Below are 23,699 nucleotides of genomic sequence, written 5' to 3'. Positions count from 1 at the left end.
ATCTCACTATTGTCCGAAATAATCTATCCTTTGGTTCATATCCCAGAGCAGTCTCAGAGTGCACAAACCAGATTCCTTCTGGATGAAGATAAACTCTAGAAGGTGCTCCAGAAGCACATCAGTCTAGCTGCTAACAGGTTTCAGTCCATACACCAAAGTAAGGGTACTCAGATCCCCTGAAATGTATGGTGTGGATACTAGGCCATCAACACCAACTGCTGTTCTTACAAATCCACTCCCATCAGGTCAGTCTACTTGCTAAAGTGTGACCACATAGGTTGCTTCCATAAAAGTCAACGATAGTAACAAAGGGATTATATTTATTGAATGTCTATCATATGGTGGCTCAACTTCAACACTAAAAATAAACCCAAGAGTAGAGTTCATTTTAGTCTTTCCTATTTTTCATGAATTAAAGTTAATAACACCTCAGCTACAGGTAAAAGTCTTCACTAAAGTTGTCTACCTCCACTCCTCAGCTTGCTATTGATTGCTGAAATTGACCATATTACAAGAAGCCACATTTTCTTTCTGGTCCTTTCACTATGCCCAGCAGCAGCTACTCCTCTTCCTTTTTCTAGGCCGACTGCAACAAAGAATCTAGTTGTATCTGATGGTTAAAACTATATTTAGTTTTATCTTGGATCATGCTGGAAACACTCTTTATCCTATCTGAAAATACTTACATTGAAAATACAATCCTCCTGGTGCTAACTGTGGTGCCCTCCCCTCTGAGTGGGATTAAAGACCACTCAAGAGCAGGACATCAGGGGCCAGAAAGCCACTCATGAGGAGGCTTGGGGAGGTCCTTCAAGTAGGCAACATAGACAGCAAGCCACAAAGAAACTTTAGCAACCCACAGATGAAAAGGATGTTAGTAATTGTTCTCTTTTGGCTTTGGATTGATGCAACCTATGTGAATGCTATTCCTCTGTCCTCGTGCCTTTAGATACAGGGGTCACCTGTGGCTTAAAGCAGTCACTTTTACTTTTGGCCATCTGGAAAGCAAAGGACAAGCAGCCCCAGCACAATTAAGTACATAAGTGGCTGCCCCAGACTCAACAGTGGTGATGCTTGTTCTTGATTTGAGCATATGAGGGAGTGTACTTGTGTGTGATTTTGCACTGGACCAGAAGAGAAGGCAAGCAAGCAAGCAAGAGAAGGTGAGCCAGCAATGTTCCTTGTGGCCAAGAAGGCCAATGATATCCTAGGCTGCATTAGGAAAAGTGTTGCCAGCAAATCAAGGGAGGTGATCCTGCCCCTCTACTAAGTCCTGGTGAGGCTGCACCAGGAATACTGTGCCCCAGTTCAGGGCTCATCAGTGCAAGAGAGACATAGAGGTACTGGAAAAAGGCCAGTGGAGGGCTACTAAGATGATTAAGTGACTGGAGCATCTCTCATATGAGGAAAGGCTGAGAGAGCTGGAACTGTTCAGCCTGGAGATGAGAAGGCTGAGGGATGATCTTAACATGTATAGTATCTGAGGGGAGAATGTAAAGAGGATGGTGCCAGAGTCTTTTCAGTGGTGCCCAGTGAGAGGCAACAGGCACAAACTGAAACACAAGAAGTTCTGTCTGAACATGAGGAAAAACTTCTTTACTGTGAGGGTTACTGAACCCTGGAACAAGTTGCCCAGTATCTCTCTTCCTTGGAGATACTCAAAAGCTGTTGACAGAATCCTGGGCAATGTGCTGTAGGTGACCCTGCTTGAGCAGGGGGATCAGACGCAGGGATCTCCAGGGGTCCTCTCCAGCCTCAGCCATTCTGCAATTCTGTAAAGAGCTGAGTTGAGAGTTGTCAACTCTCTCAGTCCCAGCAGAAGGGAAAGGAAAGGAGACACGAAAACAGCGAGCACCATCACCTTTCAGGAGAGTCCTAGGCCTGCCACCTTCCAGCTGTAATATGTGATTAACTATATCACACACACCATATCAAAGTGGACAAAGAGGAGCATGAAGATGCTCTCCAAGCACTACTGGATTCTGAACAAGGACAAACAATGCCATTGTCTTGAAGAAAATGGCTCATGGAAATGACTAGTTAGCTTCTAGTCTGGTCCTGAAACTGAAAAGTGTGGAAAACATGGCTAAAGTACTTGCTGGCCAGTTTTCCATACAGCTGAACAGATGACATTATATTGCTTAATCACCGGAAATAAAACAGTGAAGGCCTATTATATTGAGAAATATTTTCCTGCTGATCTAACGTACACTTAAGAGCTTTTACTGACTTCATCTTATCTACTTGGCTTTCTCTGGTTAAAATCCACCAGAAAATAAGGAAATAGTTGTGATACTTTAATGAACACATTACATGTTTTAATCTGCTAATAACTCAATTTCCCAAGTTAAAGGATCATTTCTGTATAAAAGCAAACAGTTGGTTGCTATGTTAATATAAACACATTCCTCCCTTCTGTTTTCATTCTGCCACAATACTTCAGACTTGGCTGTTATGAGAAGTTTAGTCTACCCAGGCTTTGTTTGTCATTGAGATGCTCTGCTAGATCCTTGTGCTCAATTTTAGAACTTTGGTTAATAATTCATTTACTTCCTCCCCTTTTCTCTTTCTAAGCTATCAACCCATGTTCCAAAAAGGTCTGTGATTCCAATGCTGACTGCACTTACCTTGGACCAAATCATCACAAATGTACCTGCAAAGAAGGTTACAGAGGTGATGGTCAAGTCTGCTTACCCATAGACCCTTGTCAAGCAGTATTTGGAAATTGTCCTCCACAGTCTACCATTTGCATATACGATGGTCCAGGAAAGGTTAGTATCGAACTGGCGCCCAGAACATTTCCTGTGTCAACAGCCTAATAATATTTTCTCTCTTATGCCAAAGGCACAAGAGTACTAAAATAGGCCTCAGAAAGGCCAAGCTCTATTCCTAGCTTTGGCATAAGTCCTTTGATGACCCAGAGTTCCTTTACCCCTGTGCAGGCATGCTGCTTTTTAAACAGAAATAATACCTAATACCTTTCATAGAATATTTTTGCCAAAATTCATCTCCCCTAAAGGGACGCACTGAAATGAAGCTTCTCTCACTTAAGTTTGATTCATTCTCTGCTTGCAGGGAGCTTATAGGACAAGTAGGCTTCTTACACAGGTACCTCAGATATATGCCTAAAGTTAGCATATTTAGGAAAGTAGTCAGGGTCTTTGAGGACTACCAATGAAAAGCACCATATAAAGGCCACATATTATTAAAACTGTTGGGAAGTGGCTCAGATTTCAATGTTGTAAAACTTCCGCCACTAGCAAAGTATGACTTCAGCGGACCATGCCTGTTTTGCCTGGCCACCCTGAAAAGCTGAAAAGGGAGTCATTTAGCATTGTCCTGGAGTTCATAGGCATGTAAGTTGCTCCACTCAGGTGTCTCCCTGTGGCTGGCAACCAGAGCCTGATGCATTTCAATGATGCCATTGTAATGCCTCACTAGTTAATGATATGCTTTCACACTGCTTTCGGGATGTAGAGGACTGTGGGAACAGAAATAAAAAACCTGACCTATCCACACTGATCTGAAATGTTTCATGGTCACAGTAGTGAATCTAAAGGGGCTTTTATCTGAAAAGAATTTATTGGAGAGCCAGTAATTTTCTTGAGTGGGTAAAGCCTAGAAGGGGGTTGAATAAATATGGATAAGCTTTACATTTGCATCTGAACTCACCAGGTAATTAACTGAGGCTTTTGAAGTTCACTGGTTTTAAATCCTAGTTCCAGAAAAAAATGCTGAAATCTACAGTTTGTGTATATCTAATTTTTCTCTCCACTCTCCTATCCTTCTAATTTAGTCCCACTGTGAATGCAAAAAACATTACACAAACTTTGTACCAGGAAAAGGATGCAGCATGACAGACATCTGTAAAACAAACAACACCTGCCATAAGAAAGCTAAATGCTCAATGACTGCACCAGGACAAATTATGTAAGTCTTTTTCCTTGTTAAAGCTTTCACTCAGATTCTGCCTCTTTTCTCTAGTAAATAGGCTGTGAAGACAAATCCAATGGATGAACACCTCCTGAAGTAGTTTCTTTATTGAGGACAAGTGTACAAAATTTAATGGGCTTAGTGTCAACCAGTTAGCACAGATATAGATTTCATCAAACCATGTGCCAAACCACGTGCTAATACCTATGAAGTTTTAGTTTTATAACTCTCAGAGGCTATTTCTACACTAGTAAATAAAAAGAGCCAAGACCTTTTTATATTCCTTAGGGCAAGCAGCACAGTCTGGCTCACAGCTGAAGTCTTTTCCTCCTCCAAAACAAAGTATCTGCCTATTGGCAGTGGTCCCTGGCACACACTACCCCTTCAGCTGTGCCTGGGCATTGTCTGGGAGAGCACTAGCTGATGGGGGCCAAAAATACGCTAGGCAGCATGTTAAAAATTGATCAGTATTAATTAACATTGGATAGCACTCCAGCGCAGGCCTTGGCGCATTTCAATATAGATATAACCAGGGAATCTGGCCTTCTTGTTGTGAAAACAACATCCACCTATGCAGTTTCCTCAAACTTTGGATCAAGCACATGAAAAAGAACAAGACCTCTGGCAGACTATCTTCTCCTGTACATACATTTGCTACACAGATCTTACAAGGAAAGCCTGCTTAATGCAAAATGTAAGAACAGTATATTAAACCAAAGAATTTGAATTACGTATTTCTGTAGTCCAGTGATGGCTAGTAGAGAGTATAAAGAGGTACACTTGAAGTGTTAATTTTAAGGAGCTGTGGGTTAGAATGTGAAAGACAATAGAGAGCATTATTATAAGTTGGGAACAAATTATTTGTCATATAGATCTAATAGATAAGAAGTGTTCATTTGGGAAAGTACTTTTGCTATCTGTTCTTGCTTCATCATGCACCTTATTTTTACAGTGCAATACTAACACCACTTTCTTGTAAATTAATGTGTATTTCAAACAAGTTTATCTAGAATATACCCTAGCTGATTTCTGGAGCATGCTATAATACTCAAAAGCTATATGCACCATGTAACAGTGGAAAACAGTAGAGCCAGATGCAAAACATTTAACACTGAATAGTATTCCTATCTGAAGTCAATACCAAAATCCAAATTTTTATGAGTTGAAAAATTAAAATACAATTCCAGATCACATCAGTCAGAACCTTTCTTTCCTAGTTTATCACTTTTACACTGTTGCAATTTGATTTTCAACAGCTGGTTGTGGGGGAAAAAGCAATCCAAACTCCATGCATTTTGGACCTTTAATGTGGAGGGAAAAAAAACACTGAGGAAAGGAGTGGGATTCTAATCAAACTAAAACCACCTATTTGGCAAAATTAAAACTATACTGAAAATTTTCAAATTTCAGGAGAATCCACTTTTCAAAGAGGAATTTCAGAAAGAAAAGCACTGATTGATACACATGGCCACAGTAAATTAAGTCTTTCCGAAGCTCTAGTTGTGATGCCTGTGACATTGTTACTGTATTTTGGCTGCACCTAAATTCTTTTTCTCCTTTTTTTTTTAATTCCTTTTAAAACACAAAGTTGTAACAGAGCTCTCAGACTGTCATTGCCTCCTTACCCTTTTTTGTTTTTGATGTTTTTATTAAAGACATAGTTGCACTGTTAACCTTCCACATGTCATCACTTCTGCTTCCTCCATAATCAAATGATTTGTACAGGAATAAACCTGTTATGTAGACAAAGAGGTCATATTTATGGTTTGTGAACAAAATAACACAGCAACCTCCCCTCACCCCAGAAAAATCAAGCTTATCTCCATTTCTGTTCCCATATAGATTTTTTTCTGAGTGAGTGCTGACACTGTCTATGACATTGCTTCAACACAGTAATTAGTCAGCCTTACCCTGCAGCTAAAAAGTTTCAGCTGGTGCAGAATTGCACTGTATGTTAGACCATGCGTTCTCTGGTTTCCAAGCAGAACTAGCCTTCTGTCAACTAACCTTCATTATTGCCTTTTTCTATTCCACTCTGTACCTAGCTCTGCTTTCAATTTAGAAATTAACAGCTTCATAAACCAAACCTCTTTTAGAGAAGACTGAAGTAAAATAGAGGTACAAAAAGTTGGGATTTCTGTCTCCAGAAAGATGTAATTCTCTTCCTCCTCCTAGATAAACTGAAGTAGTGACAGTTCCTCAGTCTGTTTCAGTCCTACATATCCACTTACCATATAGTTGTTAAACCCTTTAAATATAGTTAGAATTTCTTTCTGTGTGCGCTACATGTTGAAAAGTGCCTAGTTTAATTTTAGCCATTGAAGATGAGTAAATCACGGTCAACCTCCAGCCAATCTCCCAGGTGCAGCCAAACAGCGGCAGAATTTGTAACAACTGTAACAGAGCCAAGACTGGCAAAAACAGACCGCATTGATGACTGCTCACTTTAAGACAGCTTGAAAGAGTCCAGATATTTAGAGAGTGCTAACTGCTACTTCCTGTAAATAGTCAGGTTCACATAAGGTCAAGGCTCACATAAGGACAAGCTACTCTTTTGAAAATAACAACCATTTGTACCAACTAACACCTAATAACAAGTATGAGTCAAACACATAGACCACCAATGCTTTCTACTCCCCCACCCACCCACCCCTCCCGCAATGCTGAGTTCCTCTATGGCAATAATACTCAATTTTTGTGAGGCATGTTTCCTCTCTCATGCAACAGAAAATGTCAGATTGACACCTGGGGTCGTTTTTTCATAAATTTGCTTTAGATATTGTTTTGGTTGTAACTAGCTGCTTCAAATGCAGCCCATCTCAGGCAATGCCTGTCACTCTCACAGGCACTATGACCCAAGTCTGCTCTGGAAGTCCATAGCACCACATGAACTATACATGTACTAATGCTTTTGCAGGCTGTAGTCTCTAACGGATAACTACAGTGACTGTGTTTCAGTAAAGAGACAGCAGCAGTAACAAGTAGACATCTGAAAACATGACATTTCATACTTCAGCAACTTAAAGGAAAAAAATCACATTAAACTACCACTGTTGCCCAAATTGATTACATTACTTAAAGGGCAGTGCAACAAGCACAATGACTTTGCTTTGTTGAAAGGATTGACACCACTAGCTACGTTTACCTACAAGACACACATAAAACTTTAACATAGTGTTGGGCACATACGGCTGTCTCACTGGATCCATGAGCTGCTATTAGCCCCTTCATATGTAACTAGCATTAATCCTGCTGAGGCTCACTTAGTGAGAGTGGGGCTTCACATAACCCTGCCACCTGGCATGGCTGACAGAAGGACCTCACAGCAGGTGAGCAGTCACCATACTTCCCTGCTCACCAAGAAGTGAAATGTGCTGAGCAGGCAGCTCATACAACTAAAGAAGTTTAAAGCAGCAGGAATTTAAGGGCATCTTTGCTGCAAAGTGATGCAATTTCACATCCATTGCACTGCATAGTCCAAGGCAATACAAGGCACAGAAATGGTTGCAGAGCAAGGGAAATCTACAGTTGGTCAAGAGATGAGGAAGCAATTTCACATCATTATCTGATAAGTGAAAAGATACGTACAGCATCCATTCACCAAGTGGTAACTTGACAGCATGCAGAAGCAAAGATTGAAATGTATTCATACTTCCTGAAAATGCTTTCAAAAAAGCAACTACTAATACCTGAAGCAGGTTTAGTTAGAGCCTTGCTGATGCCACAGAGCATGCAACTGTGTGTCAGCACACAACTGAGGTGACAGTCTCCTCACAGGTGCACTTGCCAGGTGGGCTACATCGGGAATGGCTTTGTATGCTATGGGAACATCATGGAACGACTTAGAGACTTGAATGCTGAAGTAGGAGGACAGTGGCAAGGAAAACTGACATCTGCCTTATCTCTCATGGGTAAGTAATGGAATAAAAGCAGAGCCAGCTCTTGATGGGTAGATTAATCATGTCCTGTCTATCCCCCACCCAACACCCCCAGCTGTAGGACAGAGCTGCTTGGAGGCACGAAACAGAGCACCACTATTCACCACAGACACGCTCTGGTTGCCCAAAGCACACTTTGCTCACTGGCCAAATCAATCTACAAGAATTTTTAAGTAAAAGTGCTAAATATGTTCCCACAACTCCACTCACACATCATTTTGTGTCACCTGTGGTTTTTACCTTACCTGTATCATTTCACTTCCTCTCCCTATCACTATTGCATTGGATAACAGAGATGTGGTCTAGAACAATGCACAGAAATACACCAAAACATCCAGATTCCCGGTATGGCCTCTCTTATCTAGTACCCAGCTGTCAGCAGTGGCATTGTTCTGGCTAGGAAGAGGGTCCAAGAGAGAATCAGGAAAGAGGGGAGAAGTGAGGGGAAGAGGGTGATCCCATCTGTGATCTCCATCACTCTCAAGAGCTTCCCTTCTGACTCTTTCAGAGTGCATCAGGAAAATCTGAGCAGCTCAGGGTTGCCAAATCACCTGCACAGCCAAAGTGGAGCCCCAGTCAGGGCTCACAGCCTAAGTGGCCTCCAGCAAAGTGTCTGAAACATCCAGCAAAGCTGTATAAACCCGAATGACAGACGGTAGAGCTGCCAGGGCTCTGTCAGAAACCTTGCTTGTATTCAATATAAATCCATGTACTCCCTGATCCTTCAAAAAGAGTGTTTCAAACTCTTATGCATTGGCATTTTCCAACAGAAATCTGATTTATTCTATTACCATTATTTTTGAAAAGTATTAAGGCATAGACAACCTAATTCTTCAGCCACACATTTGCAAATCTGGGTATATAACTTTGGATACTGACTCATGTTATCCCTCACTATCTACTAGTAAATTTACATTTACCATGCCATAATACTACAGCAGTAAAACAGCTGTCATTGTTCTGTACCTCATCTAATTGTACAGGTTACTGATAACATGTTTCAGACAAAAATGATGAAGGTTAAGGGAATAAAGAGCTAAATTCTCAAATCAGATTGTGATGTACAATCCTTTTCCAAAAGCAGATCCAAATACTTACTGTAGCAGAATTCAATATTCAAAAAAAAAATAAACCTTTAATCAAGATGAAACTGCCCTTTGCAAAGAAGATGAGCTGTAAATTCCTGGTATTTGGGGGGTTTGGAAGTATATCATGAGAGTAAGAGGAGGAAATGGCGTAGAAAGTAGTGAACAGGAAGGATGTTTACAGTGGAAGGAATTGCTGATAGCAGGACAAAGACTTTGGAAATCAGGACAAACTGTGCGTTTAATATTGACTGCAGAATGGTTCTTGGGAAAGGGAAGGCAAATTATTTGTGAGCTATCTGTTAGAAGGGGAAGAAGTATGAAAAAATATTAAAGGATTCTTTCAGTTTTGCTAAGTCACTCTCCTTGCTGACAATATAAACAAGAGTTTGCGATTGTACCAGGATGCCAAAAAATTAAGATGTCCAAAGGATTGAGTCTAGCCTTTAGCAGTTATTGCAGTCACCATATGAAGAAAACAACAGAAGTATCTCAATCAACTTCAGTTGCAATCCCACAAATATGAGCTTTGAACACTGCTAGAATTTAGTTTTTTGAGTTTAATTTGTAAGTATGAAAACCTCCCTCATGTTTAATATAACTTGCTTGCTCTTTTTCACTAAACCCAGCAACTAAAATAAATGTCCTTAATTCCTGACCAGAAAAGAAGAGTAATTTCACATAGCTCACTGAGGACAAAACCTGGCAGTGACCTCAATATTCAACAGTGAAAATAGAAATTTCTTGCTTCAGCATTGAGTACTAGTCTGCATTTCTCTATGGTCCTCCTTATGTGTCTGAAAAGTATCTGACATGCTGGGTGCCACCATTTGGTAACAACAATCCAAATTTTATATTGCTTGATCAAGTTTTGGACATAAACACACCATTTGATTTATCAGTCAAAAGCTACAAAGACACATTAACTGCACAGATTATTTTATAATATATTCACTCCACATTAATGTCTTTTAAAAATTAAGTAGAATATATAGCAAAATACTCCATACTATATTTTAAGACAGCATATTAAGCTGATTTTTAAGATATATACTCTAGTACATCATACCTATAATAACTATAAAAATGTTTTTAGTTCTAATTTTAAACCTCTGAAAAATGGGCTGAATATTAGAAATATTTAATGGTTTCAGCTACAGAATTCTAGTGTATGAATCTAGTGCTGTTATACCGCTGTCCTGAAAACAGAAATACCATCTGGGTAGCAGATGAACTTTAATTACCTTGCACTGCATCATTTTTTATTAGTAGTTATGTGTTTGCTGATCTGGCATTACCAATAGGTTATCATTAGCATTCCCCTCACCCCACAAAGACTGAATTAATGTAAAGTAGCAACCTGTTTCCCTGTAAAGACACTAATGCAACTCCAAAGAAGTCCTGTTTTCATGGCCATCACCCTGGTTAGCATGCTACAGAATCAGGGTTACCAAAAACTATTCTGAATGTTTTGCCTCAGCATCTCAAATATGCAAGTGCACCTAGATTATGCATCTGCTCTGCTTTTCTCACCTTTCAACACCAGATTTAAAAATCTTAAATTAACGTTTAATAATCACCTGTCTCCAAAAGCTTTTTAATATTCATTTACTCTTTTTTTCCCTCTCTTATAAGAAAATGTCTATGAGTGGCCACTGAGTAGTCTGGGACCATTTACCGTGCTTGTACCAACAAACAAGGGGCTCAAAGGTACAAATGTAAGTAAACAGAGAGGGCTCTGCATGAGTGGAATTTAACTCCTTCAGCAATCAGACCTGTGTTAAAAAGGATTCTAATTCTACAGATTCAGAAGAACCTTTTGCTTTAGTACTCTTCTAGCTTACCATATAAGTCTAGGAGCCACAGACTCTTTTCCTTACTTGAAAGGAAAGCAAAATGATTTTCTTAGTGAAGGTAGAATGCAGTCATTTTTCAAATACTGTTTGGATTGTCTTACATGTCATTACATAACATTTGTTTTTTATCTAGTTGAGACAGGCTCTGAATTCAGGTCTGAATTTTTAGCAGGAAAGTCTAAAGTGAACTTTTAAGTAAGATTGATAAAAATAATATTTTTAGTAGAAAAAAATCAGACATAACATTTTTAGTGATCAAACAAGGTTAAAACTGTTTTCTTTGTTTGTTTTACATTCTGGGAACAACAGGGAGAGTGGTAGGAAAGAACACGTTTGGGAAAGGTAATATTTTTTATTTATTTCACAAAAAAGAAAGTTTGGAGATGAAAATGAAAATCTTTCCAAAAATTCTGCCAAGAATTTAAGAAAAAAAGGACAACACTTTTCAGGATACTCTGACATTTCTATTTAGGGCTTAAAAAGTGATATGGTATCTGGATTTTTGGATACTTAGCATTCAGCATCTTCCACTGAAGTCAGGAGATCTCTCGATACACTCACTGCTTATACAGGGACATAAGGGTGTGATATAACCTGAACTGAAATCAAGAGAGGCTCTGCTCGGTTAAAACTATAATCTCATTTCAGAAGATATTTTTCAATGCACTGTGTAACTATTGGAGGGGGGAAAAGAAGAATCATTCACAGTGAGCTTTTTTTTTTTTTTTTTTTTTAATAAAGTGTGTATTGAAATAAATCTCTGTCCTTCTGCACTTCTAGATAAAGGACCTTCTGAATAATAAACAGAAAGCACAGTACTTTGTGAAACTCCATGTAATTGCTGGTCAGTTGAATACCAGTAGTTTGAATAATACTAATGTAATATATACTTTGACTGGCAAGGCAGGGGAGATATCAAAGGGAGAAAAGGTAAGTGACCTTCCAGCCTGTATCAGCAAGGCTTGTTCTTCATGTTTAAGTCTTTGACAAGGAGTACAAAAGATCTTTCCACAGCAAGGCATCAGGTTGCAGATAGCTGCTGCACTGCAAAATGCTAAAGCCATTGGCCACATACTGCAGGGAACTAAAGTGAAGCCAAAGCCTCACCAGCAAAGTTCTCTAAGTAAAGTCAGTGAAAATAGAAAGTTGCTTTTAGAGTTGCAACACCACTGAATGGGTAACGCAGACAGATCTAAAAATGTTTTCTAAAATAAAGCCATTTTAAATATGCAGACATGACCTGCAGAGCAGGGTAGGGACAATAAAAGAACCAAAGTGAAGTGGGGCAAGGGGAAAGCTGGGAGCTGATGTTGAAAGACTTTTTGTATTGCTTATACAGAGAAAGCACCGACTACACTGCAGACTCATGTTCCCCTGAGCATCCCTAGACATCCTTTGAATAATGCAGTAAATACAAGTCTTCAGTATAAATAAAATACACATGGCCATTATCATGAAAAAAAGTGGAGTAAGGTTCATTGCTGGATCAGTTTATTTGATATCAGAGAACATCAGGACAGTTTGATCCCACAGTTTCAAAGATTTCTTTTCTATGGCTATATATATCTATAGATATAAAAATATATGTTTTCTATACACTTGACTGAAATGAAGCACTCCTTATGTTTTCTACTACAATAACAACATCCAAGAAAAGAGATCTATTTTATTTTTTAAAGAATCTGCATTCCATTTATAACAGGAAAATGCCATTGCAGTCCCAGGCCTGTTAGCTTCCTGTACACTTCAGTACAGTGTGTAATCAGCAACATTTTGTTGTTTTAAATATATATATATATAATATAAGGAAATGAGTTGTAGTCCCTAAGATAATGGAAGTTGAACCATTTGCTACAATCACCTTTTAAATCATTTCCTGGCAGATTTTTATTAGTAGCAATCATCAGAGTCCTATTACATGCACTCCCTTTACCACAAGGCCAGTTCTGTCTGCTGTCCCTGTTTCTCTTCTGCACCTTGCTGTCTTGGAACAAAATAATACGGCTCTGATCCAAAGTCAAAGGCATTTTTTTCCATTTCCTCGATAGATGTTGGAAACAACCTCTAGTCTTACCAGACTTAGGTAGCCCAGGTATTAGCAATGAAAGTGCATATCAGCCATTATTCAACATGCATACTCTTTGTTGTAATTCCATAAGAAATAATTCATTATCTATTTCCTGCCTTATTTTAGGATTATCAATTAAGAATTAGAATTCAAGGAGGAAGCACAAAAGGAAAACTTTTGCAGGGGAACATAATTGCTTCCAATGGGATTTTGCACATTATTGACAAAGCCATGGATAACATGGACCCAACATTTGAAAGCAGTGAAGAGGTGAGACATAAGCTATATTACATGCAACTGCAGGACTGCCTTTTAAAATAGTTTTACATTAATTTAATGCAAAGGAAGATAACTGATAGCAGCTAGACAAACTCTGATGTGTCTTTGTGCTTCAACTCAGAAAAACAGCATTCAAAATCAAGGTGCAGTTTCCGCAGCAGACAAATATTCACTCTTCTGCCATGCTGATTCATGGAGGACTTGGTCATACTTACAGTTTCTGAGTTGTGCCTTGGTCCTTTGCAAAATGTGCAACCACAATCAAAGCATTTCACTTGAATCCCCGAATAACTAACTAGGAGGAGGGACTTTTTGACAGACCCCAGGCAAGACTTCCATTCAAATCAACAACAACAAAAAAAAAGGCTGAGATTATAGAAACTAATAACTTTAGATGCCTTGGGTTTTTGGTGCCCTGCTTAACATAATTCTTTGAGAATTCACTTCTTATATGATCTTTTTAAAAAATGTTTTATTTCTCTGTCCTTTCTCATTTAGAATACATATATAATGTTTTTCCCCACACACAAACATTGTTTGTATGCTCTGTAACTACACAGTATTTCAGGACAGTGTCAATCTCTTAACACCATGCAAATGTAGCCTAAGAGGACTCCACTATCTCAGCTGGGGCATCCAGATATCACAGCCATACAACAATAAGGAAACCTAAATATATTTATATTTTTAATAACTGAGACTCATACAATAATTCAACAAGTGTCTTCTAAGAATTGATGTTCATTCCATGCTCCCAACTAAAATACATCTTATATTCATCCTGTTTCAGGAAACAATAATATCAGTGCTTCAAGAAAATGGAAGATACAGCCAATTTGCATCCCTGATAGAGGTAAGGATCCAGAAATGCAATTCCATAAAGTTATTTTTAGATTGCTTTACAAAACTAATATATAATTTTATTTTTATTTTTAAACAAAAACAGAAAACTGGCCTGGGAGTGGCTTTACAACAGAATAATAGACCTTACACAGTCTTTGTTCCAAGTAATGATGCTCTGAACAGCATGAAATCCAGGGATCTGGATTACCTGCTTTCCACAGAGGTATAGTCTTCCCATAATGCAGATCAGTCTTATGCAGTATACAATTTTCCAGTTTTAGTATTCATTTAAACTAAGCTTCTATGATCTAGGCTCAAGTCATCTGCAACAATTAAAGATTGGTAAGATATCTAATACAGAATATAGCTTACTCTGCATCTGCCAAATACCACACATCTTTCAGCTTCTTCTGAAGCATCTGTTACTGGCCATTATCAGAAGCATGGTACTGGACTAGCTGTACATCTGCTTTGCTACAGAGTGGCATATTACTATACTGTTAACATCTCTAAAATGAGGCTTTTATAGTTTTTATTTCTCAGCAACATATTTTACAAAATTCATTGGTCTAGCATTTTTTGGCTACACATTGGGACAGTTTCCCTTTAAGCTGTCTATCTGCGTTTGAAAACAAGGAAAGGAAAGTTCATAAAATCCTATGGCTTATAGACAAGATAGCATTATGAAATTAGTTCTTCATCCTGCAAGTGTCAGAACAGCTTCCCTGTCTCCTGAAGTCCTCCATCAGAGGAGCAGAATTTGAGATTTTCTGTCTTATAAAGCAACACCAAACCTACACACCAGGTCCCCACTCCCTTTCTCTTTCCCTGACAGCACAGCCCAGACAGCCACATGGAAGAGCCCAATCCCATTCCTGAGAGGTCGCACCACTCAGAGGGGACAATCATGGAGACAGGTGCCAAAGGCTTCCCCACCGGCTGGGACAGGCCACTTGGTGATGCCCTGAAAGGCATATGTTGTCCTCCTCACCCCTTAGCACTTCCCAATGGGTAAAGTTCAAAGAGGAGGCAAGAAACTGCGGACAACTCTATAGAAACAAGATATAGTTCATAGCACAAGAAAGGCCAATGCCAAAATAAAATGATGCATACCTGTGATGGTACAGAGTAGACAAGTGCATGCCATGAGATTAACAGTGTTAACACAAAGATTTTTTGTACTGAAATGAGTGACATTGTTCTTATTTGTACGTTCTCTCATTAGTCAGTCAGTTTCATGCTCTTCACATTTGGCTAAAAAGACCTCTTTTATATTGTTGCAGGGTTCATGGAAGCTTTTAGAGCTTGTCCGATATCACATTGTTTCCAGTGTCCAGGTGAGCATGGCTGCTTTACTGTCCCACAGGTGTAACAGTATTTTCAAACTCTTTGCTACTCTGAAGACAATGGTTTTCTAACAATGACCTCCACTCAGTGTTACAAAGCAAGGCTACAAAGGAGTGCAGCTATGCCTTTGCCTTAAATAACAATAGTCATACCTCAAGGTTACTGAAAGAGAACACATACTTTTTACCTCAGTATTCAAAAGAAAACCCCAATAGGAGGCACAGGATAGTCCTCAAAGCACAGCAAATCAAAACTATCTGTGTTGTGTCACATTAATGTTACATGCAAGTAATTATTTCTACCTTAAAATATGTATCTTGTTGTGATAGAGTCTTAACCCAAGTAAAAAAAAAACAAAACAAACAAAAAAGACACCACATCCAAACCACACAGAAAACACACACACAAAAAAACACTGCCACCCCCCCCCCAAAAAAAAAGAGAAAAAAAAAAAGAGAAAAAGAAAACACCCTCAGTACTGTCAGCTTTGTATATCTACAGGAATAGGCAAAAGGAAGAGAATAATAATTTTTGTTCCTGAAATAAGGATCTCTGAGCCAATTCTGCTAAAATTAATATCCATCTTCTGTTTCTCAGGGTAATTTTGTCATCATCTAAGTAACTTCCCTATTCTTCACTCCTTTTCCTACTGGAAACAAAAAAGCAAAAAGCAGAATTCAGCAACATCAGCAGCAATTAAGGCTACAGCCTAAAGTTTCATCACTGCCCCAACCCCTGCTTCTAGCAATGAAGGATGAATTTGTATCCTTAGTGATAGGCCCCATATGGAGTGTCAGAGGCTGAGGTCACTCTGGCACATATCTAGATCACAGGGAGCAGGGGCATGAAATCCATTTGTCCACTCACATGATATCAGCTGTGCTGTTTCCACAATGATCTAAGGATGTGAACAGAACTATTTTCAGGGAGCAGTGATAACTTTACTTAGACTGGATGATATATTTGGGGGGGGGGGGGGAAGAAAAGAAAGAAAGAAAGAAAATGAACAATTTTTCCTGGAAACAAGCTCTTCTGAAATGGCAACCTGCAACCTCAGTCAAAGTTTAAAATAATTTCTCTAGCTACATTGTGTTAACAAATTTGTCATTATGAGACTACCCCTGAAGCTAGAAGAAAGGTGATGGGGCTATTCACTCCAGATAGGATAAGGGTGGTTTTACTTGTGAAATCCATCTGGATTTTTAAATAACTACTGATATTGGATTTTTTTCCAATCAATTTGCATTCGTTTCAGCTAGAGATTGCCAGCCTCATCTCAATAGAGCACGTGAGAAGCATGGCAAAGCAGTTCATCTACTTTAACAGGACCAGCACTGTAAGTCAAAGTCAGCTTCTACCTGAGAATAACACTCTCTGATTTAGGCAACCATTTGCACGCCAGGGGCAGGGTGGGGAAAGGGGGACACTCCTGAATCTTACAGAAGCAGAATAATTTTTTGCTATAACAAGTAAAATTTTCAGCCTCTCAGCCACTATTAGAAATCAGAACTATAAAAGGTGCAGAGCACATGACTGGTATATAAGGACAGCCTGCATTTCTTTTTTCTTATAATTAGCCCAAATCCAGGAAAAAAATATTTTAAAATGTTTTACAGATTTTAGTTATTTTAAACACTTCTCAGTGCATAGGTAGATATTCTTACAATCCTCCCCTTAGTCGTATATTCTCTGATCCTGATGAATTCAGAGAACACTTCTTTTTAAGAGGTATTACTTTGTTAGTGTGGAATTCCTCTCACATAGCTTTAGCCATCAGGGAGTTTATTTGTCCAAGATAGACTCCACAACTTCTGGAGGCACAAATCTCCTCCCATTGACTATAGAAGAAACCTGGACAATTACAACTAACTAGACACCTAACCTATGGACCACTAAAATTAGGTGAGATGATTCTCAACTCCTGATCAGACAAAGTCAGTGTTAAAAGTTGCATCACTCTTTCCTTAGTCTAGCATTGTGCATAATTTTCACTTAATATTTAAACAGCCAGATGCCTAGTCAACTTGATATTTACGTGAGTAAGAAACAACTAAAGACTTGATAAGGATCTCACAATTCAGCACATTAACAGTAAGCGTTCAGAAAACACAATTAAAATCCTTGCAACACTAAGTCATAGATCTCTAATAAAGAAGCCATTTCAATGGAAAAGAAAGAAAAATTAAAGTCAACATAAATTCTGAAAATCATGAACATGCAGTTAAAAAAAAATCTCAAATGACGTTAATTCAAGTTGTACCCTATTAACGAGCAAGCTATAAATTGACCTGTAGAAAAACTTATTTTGGTATGAAGATTTTTGTAGTACTTCTTCGCATATTTTAGCTAAACGTGAATGTTTGAGAGAAAAAAATGGATCTATGAAAATTATTTTTAAAGGCAGTGCAGTAGCATGAGTAAATTCAGAAGAGTATACTTTTTTTTTTCCTGTGAACTTGGATAGCTCACAGATTCTCTCTCACCTTTCCTCCAATGTCTGTCAAATAGAATGGGATTACCACAGAATCCAAGCCAATGACCACTAAAATCAGTGGGAAGACAACTGATGACTTCAGGACATTTTGATGAGACCTCTAATCATCAGTTCTAGAGGATAAGAGTGCAGATTAGGAGGAAAATTTTGGATACTTATGTTACAGATTCTGGATACTTATGTTATGATACAGAATATTGAGCAAAAAGGTGCAACATATGCATGGTTCTTGCATAAAATAAGCACAAGAAAATATAGATAGCCAATTACAAATGAGAAATATGACTAAAAATGTTTTAATTTAAATGTTTAGAGGTTGCAAAAATATGATAGCTTTTTTTTCTCTCTGTTATTTCACAGGGACAAGTCCTGGTGAATGGAGAAGTGGTGGAAGAAACAGATATTGTTGCAAAAAATGGTCGCATTTATACTCTTGCAGGAGTTCTTATCCCATCCACAATTGTTCCGATTCTACCACATCGGTGCGATGAGACAAGAACTCAAGTTGCAATGGTAAGAGAGTTACTAAAAATCAACAGCTTTACACTTGGTAACGTTCAGATACTATTTCTGGTAAGAAGAATGAATATCAGACTGAGATTTTAGCTTGCAGTAAGTGTTGCTCCAATATGCTATTACTGGATTGTATTCATACTCATAGCTGGGCTAGTGACAATCCCAGCACAATAATATAAAACAATCACTATCCTAACTAACAACAGTCCAGAGCCACAGCCTTGAAACAGATTCCCAGCTGAGCTGGACAGCATCAAAATTTAATGAAGAAAACACAGGAGTTGGCAGTCAAGAACTATTAATTCTAGTAGCATCTACAAAGAGCCATATGTGCAATATAATCGTAAACTAGGCAGAAATCCAAACAGCAGTCCCTGATACAAAAAGCCACCATCACCTAAAACACTCCAGTAATTCTCATTCCTTACCAGAAATCTATCTATTGGTAGATTTGGCAACTAATTAGTACTGTCTGGCACTGATTAATTCTAACGGTACACTGTGAAAAGTCATTTCACGATTAACTAAATAGTATCCTTCACAAAAAAATGTTTCTTAAACTAAAGTTAGACACTTTTGTCAGATTTGAAACCTTCAGGAATAGTTTAAAAATAGTTTAATATCCAAATCTTTAAACAGAGTGCTGCTACCAACCAGAATACTAGAATGGAGTAATAACTGGACTGTTCTTATTCTACCATTCTGCATTGTCAGCTCTCCCATGAGAAGAAAACAATGTAAAAAGTAGTATTTATGATGTACTATCAGTAAGAAGTGTCAAACCTTGTAATAACTGACAGTTTTGCACAGACACGAAAACTGTACATCCCTGAAGACAAAACTTTTATTATGTTAACACATAGGTATCAGTGTACCTGAATGCTGATTAAAAAAAAACGTAGGGCTCAAAATATTCAAAAACCTCATAGGGATTGAAACAGTACACTATCATCACTGTCCAGCATTTCTGAGTGCAGGAGAGTCAACAGATCCACAGTATCTGCTTGATGTGGGAACTTCAGCCAATTTTGATTACTTCTGACATAACATGCTTTGACAACTGAAATAGCAGCCCTCCCAAGCTATCTGCTTTACCTCCTTTCAGAGGTCCTCTCTCCCACAGCACAGCTGACAGAAAGGAATCTATGTCTGCACTTCAGATATTTCTCTGCAAATATCATATCTTCATCTACTAATGAAAACAGGCAGAGCTCAGAAATTAGGCATTGCACAGAAGTGCAGAACAGGAACAGGGAAACAGGTCTGCAGTGTGGCAGAGGGGAGAAATGGGACTTCTGTCTTCAGGAAGAGGAGGTAGCAGGTACATGTCAATGGCTAAGACAGTCCCATTTGGAGAAAGGGAATGAACAGTGACTCTGCATGACGCTGGATAGCAGTGAGAGCAATGTCAATAGAGGGAAATGCATTCTAAAGATCTCAGCCTGACTTTTAAGCTCTAAAATACCAAACAAATTCTTAGATGGATTTTTAGAAACCTGAAGAAAAGTAAGTCAATCTTGGTCATGACTGCACAGCTTAAAGAGCTTTTATAATGCCTAAACATATTTGTCAAATATATCTGACCCACAAACCTTTAAAACAGTGTATCATTGATACCTCCACTATTCAATAGTCAAACGCTTTTATAAGTCTGGTCCTTTATTCCTCTAAGTGCTTTGCAACACAAGTGACTACTGAATCCAGATCAGATATCATTTTAGTACTTAATTCTTTCCCCATCAGCTCCAGTGATAAATCTGTGAGGAAAATGCCATAACTCAAGTTAATAGACATTTGTCCAATGATTATGAAAAACATTGGAGTAATATACTAGATGCTTGCTCTAATATTTATCTAATTTGGTTGAGACATTAAAAGTCATGCGCAACACAGCTTTGACAAACTCCAGATCCACACACTGAAAGGTGATTCTCTCTGAAGTTATTGCATGCTGAGCTCGTTGGAGGACTCACCTTTTTAACTGCCAGTGGGGTTTATAGCTCCTCAGGGCTGTAATTGCCAGTCTCTGTCACCACCACATGGTGATACATTAGCTAGTGGTGGAAAGCAACCAAAAAGTGAGGACATTAAAATAGCTATATACCACTATATTATAGCAAAGTACTGGAACTATAACATGGAAGCACAGAATATATTTTTATTCTTTACCACCTATAGACAGATTTCTGTTCACACTACCTATATACGAGATTGTCAACTAATCTGTGATCTGCATAGGAAAAAATAAAACATTCTTAAAGAACCTTAAGCATATGGACTGCACCAGATGCTCGGACAATATAAGTTAACATACCATATTGACTTGAGCAAATGATACCAATTCCCTTGTTCCTGTGTTTGTCTTCTGTTTTGGGAGCTGCTGCTTGTTAAAAGGAGGGAGTGGAGGAATAACAAAAAAAAAAAAAAGAAATGTGAAGGTGGAAACAAACAATGACCCGACAAAGTCGGAGCCAGGAGACAAAGCCATGCCTGGCACTGCTCATCCATGATCAGTTTCTACCATGCTATAATACTTAAAAGTCATAGATCAGATATTCCTCAAAACTTGCAGTGGATATCACCCGTAAGTTTGTTTCTCAGCAGTTGGTATACGCCTTTTGAAATGACAGTCCTTCTTGTCTCCATCTAGGGTACCTGTGCAAGTTGTTTATTGCACACATTGCCTTCCTGTCCACAGGATTCAACGCCTATAGTAAGTGACATTTCCTGATAGATTCCTTGACAGTGTAAAATGCCTAGAGAGAGATGTTGTGTTGATTACTGCTTTCTCAGTACAGTGAGCAAAAGAGCTGAATATGAATATAGAAAACTGAGTAAGTACAATGTGGACAACAGTTTAGTCTCCTTTTGGCAATGACTAAAACATCTGATAATTTCAGCATTATTTTGTCTGCTGTAGCAAAATTCCTTACAGATCTCATAGCAGCTTCTCAGGTAAAGGAAAATCTACTTGGGACAGGTTTTGGAAGGAGACGAGACAAGAGAGGAATGAGTATTGCTTTGGCTGTGCTTTGAGAGTTAGCATATGAAAAATAGAGAAAGGATAAGTTTAAATTAGACCCACACCTGTTAAAAATTTCTCTTTGATTAAACCTCCTCCCAAAACTAACTCTCTGAAGAAATAGCTTCAGAATGGACCAAAAGCCTTCGATCTGCTTTGCATCTGAGAGATGCAGTTCTGGTTGCACATTTCTCCACATACGAAACTCGAGTCTGTCTGTTGTAGGAATTTTGTTTTCCAAGTTATAAATAATTAGTCCTATATAGTTATAAATAGTATAAATAGTTAGTCCTATATGATATTTTCAGTAGTTCTAATAATGATCTAACCACAGGTGAAAGGTAAGAAAACTCATATTATGCAAAAAGGTATAATTTAATAAATTTTTAAAATACGTAATATTATGGCAAAGTGCTTTCTGTTCTCCAGCTAAATTATACTATAATACTGAGATTGTATCACAGTATTGCAGATTGCTTAGGAATACTAATGCATACATTTTGTGCATGTTCCAGCCTTTCGCAAAACGGAGATGCATTATTGAAGGTGCAACCTTTCCAAAAACTGGCTGTGCTAGATACTGCAATATAAAAATAAAGGTACAGAGTTACAGTTCTTTAAGTTGAAATGTATATAAAAGTTTTCCATCATATTGTCTTTTTTGTTGTGAACTTTATTTTTGGAGATGAGAGACACTTGGAGATCTCCAGGTAGTTTCTATGCCCTTCCAGAGGTGGTTGAGAGGAACAGACAAATTTTTGCCATTATTCTTTCTGTTGCCTGAAGTAATTCCTCTCCATAATGCATGCTTACACTGAGGTTCCTTAGCTGCCAGATGTTATTTCTGAGAACTTTTCCATATTCTATAACTCAGGAATTAGCACATACAGCTCCTAGTCCAAACGTCGGCATTGCTCCATACAGTTTCACCCACAAAGAACTGCAGTTTGACAACGACCCTGTCTAGTCCCATCCATTCTTGTCCCAGGACTTCACAAGATATTCAGTAGCAATGAATGGTAAAATGCTCTCAAGAACCACGCTCCACTTGGTCTGTTTTGCATATCTAGTCTTTATAAAAATCATTAGTCACTCTGAGGTGCTTATAATTTTCCATAGTCTTGCTCCTGGGGCTTCTAAATAGGCTTCTACATTTCACAGCACCCATGAAGTAGCAAGCAGAGAAGTCTACAAATTTGTAAGCCTTGAGCATTCATCCTTCGCTAATTCATATTTACCTTGAATTACACATGTAAATACATTTTTTTTGTTTCTAATACAGTTTTTATGCTCTTGGATGAATAAACAGATTGAGCAGCCAAATCATGAATAAAACAAGACACAAACAGAAATATTTAGGGCTGTGTAATGATTAAATCTCATATTGGTGCACAAGGAAAGGAGGAAGATCAAAGCACTGAATTTAACTTTCACGGGGTCTCCCTGGGGAGTAGAACATATCTTTCAGTTCCCAATCTCGGATAAGAAAGAGAAATAGCCTCTGAATTACACTGCACACCTACCTACAGGCAAATATTAGGGTAGACTCAGTTACACACAGATACATTGGAATGGAAATTTATTACGCTCAGGAATCTATGATAACAATGGGGGAAGGACATGATGTGTTCTTCTCTCAGGCTGCCCACAACCCTTCCTGGTTCTAACAAGACTATTGAGACAGTTCTGGTTCAACACAAGCTTTTTAAGAAGCAGTTACTATTACAGGCTTTTGCTGGAGGACCGAAGCCTGGTGGAGTGTTGTCTTTTGTGTGCTGTCTCCACACCAAAGCTCTGGAAAAGAGGATGTTTTTAATGCATTGTATGGCAAACACTAGGTTAGAGTTATCTTGAAATAGCAAAATCTGGCACAGACAGGTAGTCCGGGTCAACTCACATAGAGGCCACATCTAGACAGCCCAGAAATGCAATTTCTGTGGTGTGATTTCTCCCCGTTTCTGTTGAAGAACCCTTACTTTTTGGCATTCTTAAGAAGTTGCTGTAGTTCCCACCCCCAAGACAATAACCAATGTAAGGGATTAGCGCAGAGCAGAAAGCAGAGCACTACTTCTTCCTAAGTGAACTATCAGGCCTCTGCAAATATTGAATAGCTCTGGCTCAGTCTGCCCCTATAAAGATTAAGTGTTATTTCAGGTGACAGGCAGCAGTATTTGCTTTATTCACAGAAACCAAAATGTTGCAAAGGCTTCTTTGGCCCTGACTGCAGTCCATGTCCAGGAGGTTTCTCCAAACCCTGCTCAGGAAATGGACAGGTAAGTGAAGCATCCAGCAGTATTCTGTACTTTCATGTGGGGGAA

General features: G+C 38.6%; 1 protein-coding gene across 1 annotated transcript in view; it reads left to right on the top strand.

Moving 5' to 3' along the window:
* Positions 1-23,699, top strand: part of STAB2 (stabilin 2) — a 98,038-nt gene that overhangs the window by 13,619 nt on the left and 60,720 nt on the right. Inside the window, exons 8-21 of the mRNA XM_062589474.1 lie at positions 2,575-2,771; positions 3,797-3,930; positions 7,711-7,844; positions 10,592-10,674; positions 11,593-11,742; positions 13,007-13,150; positions 13,950-14,012; positions 14,106-14,225; positions 15,286-15,339; positions 16,605-16,685; positions 18,204-18,356; positions 21,010-21,072; positions 21,897-21,980; positions 23,568-23,654. Coding sequence (XP_062445458.1) covers positions 2,575-2,771; positions 3,797-3,930; positions 7,711-7,844; positions 10,592-10,674; positions 11,593-11,742; positions 13,007-13,150; positions 13,950-14,012; positions 14,106-14,225; positions 15,286-15,339; positions 16,605-16,685; positions 18,204-18,356; positions 21,010-21,072; positions 21,897-21,980; positions 23,568-23,654 — 1,547 coding nt within the window. The remainder of the gene's footprint in view (positions 1-2,574; positions 2,772-3,796; positions 3,931-7,710; positions 7,845-10,591; positions 10,675-11,592; positions 11,743-13,006; positions 13,151-13,949; positions 14,013-14,105; positions 14,226-15,285; positions 15,340-16,604; positions 16,686-18,203; positions 18,357-21,009; positions 21,073-21,896; positions 21,981-23,567; positions 23,655-23,699) is intronic.

The sequence above is a fragment of the Rhea pennata genome, chromosome 1 (assembly GCF_028389875.1).
Source record: "Rhea pennata isolate bPtePen1 chromosome 1, bPtePen1.pri, whole genome shotgun sequence".
Classification (NCBI taxonomy): domain Eukaryota; kingdom Metazoa; phylum Chordata; class Aves; order Rheiformes; family Rheidae; genus Rhea; species Rhea pennata.
Note: the sequence above shows the minus strand (reverse complement) of the source record. Positions and strands in the feature narration are given on the sequence as shown.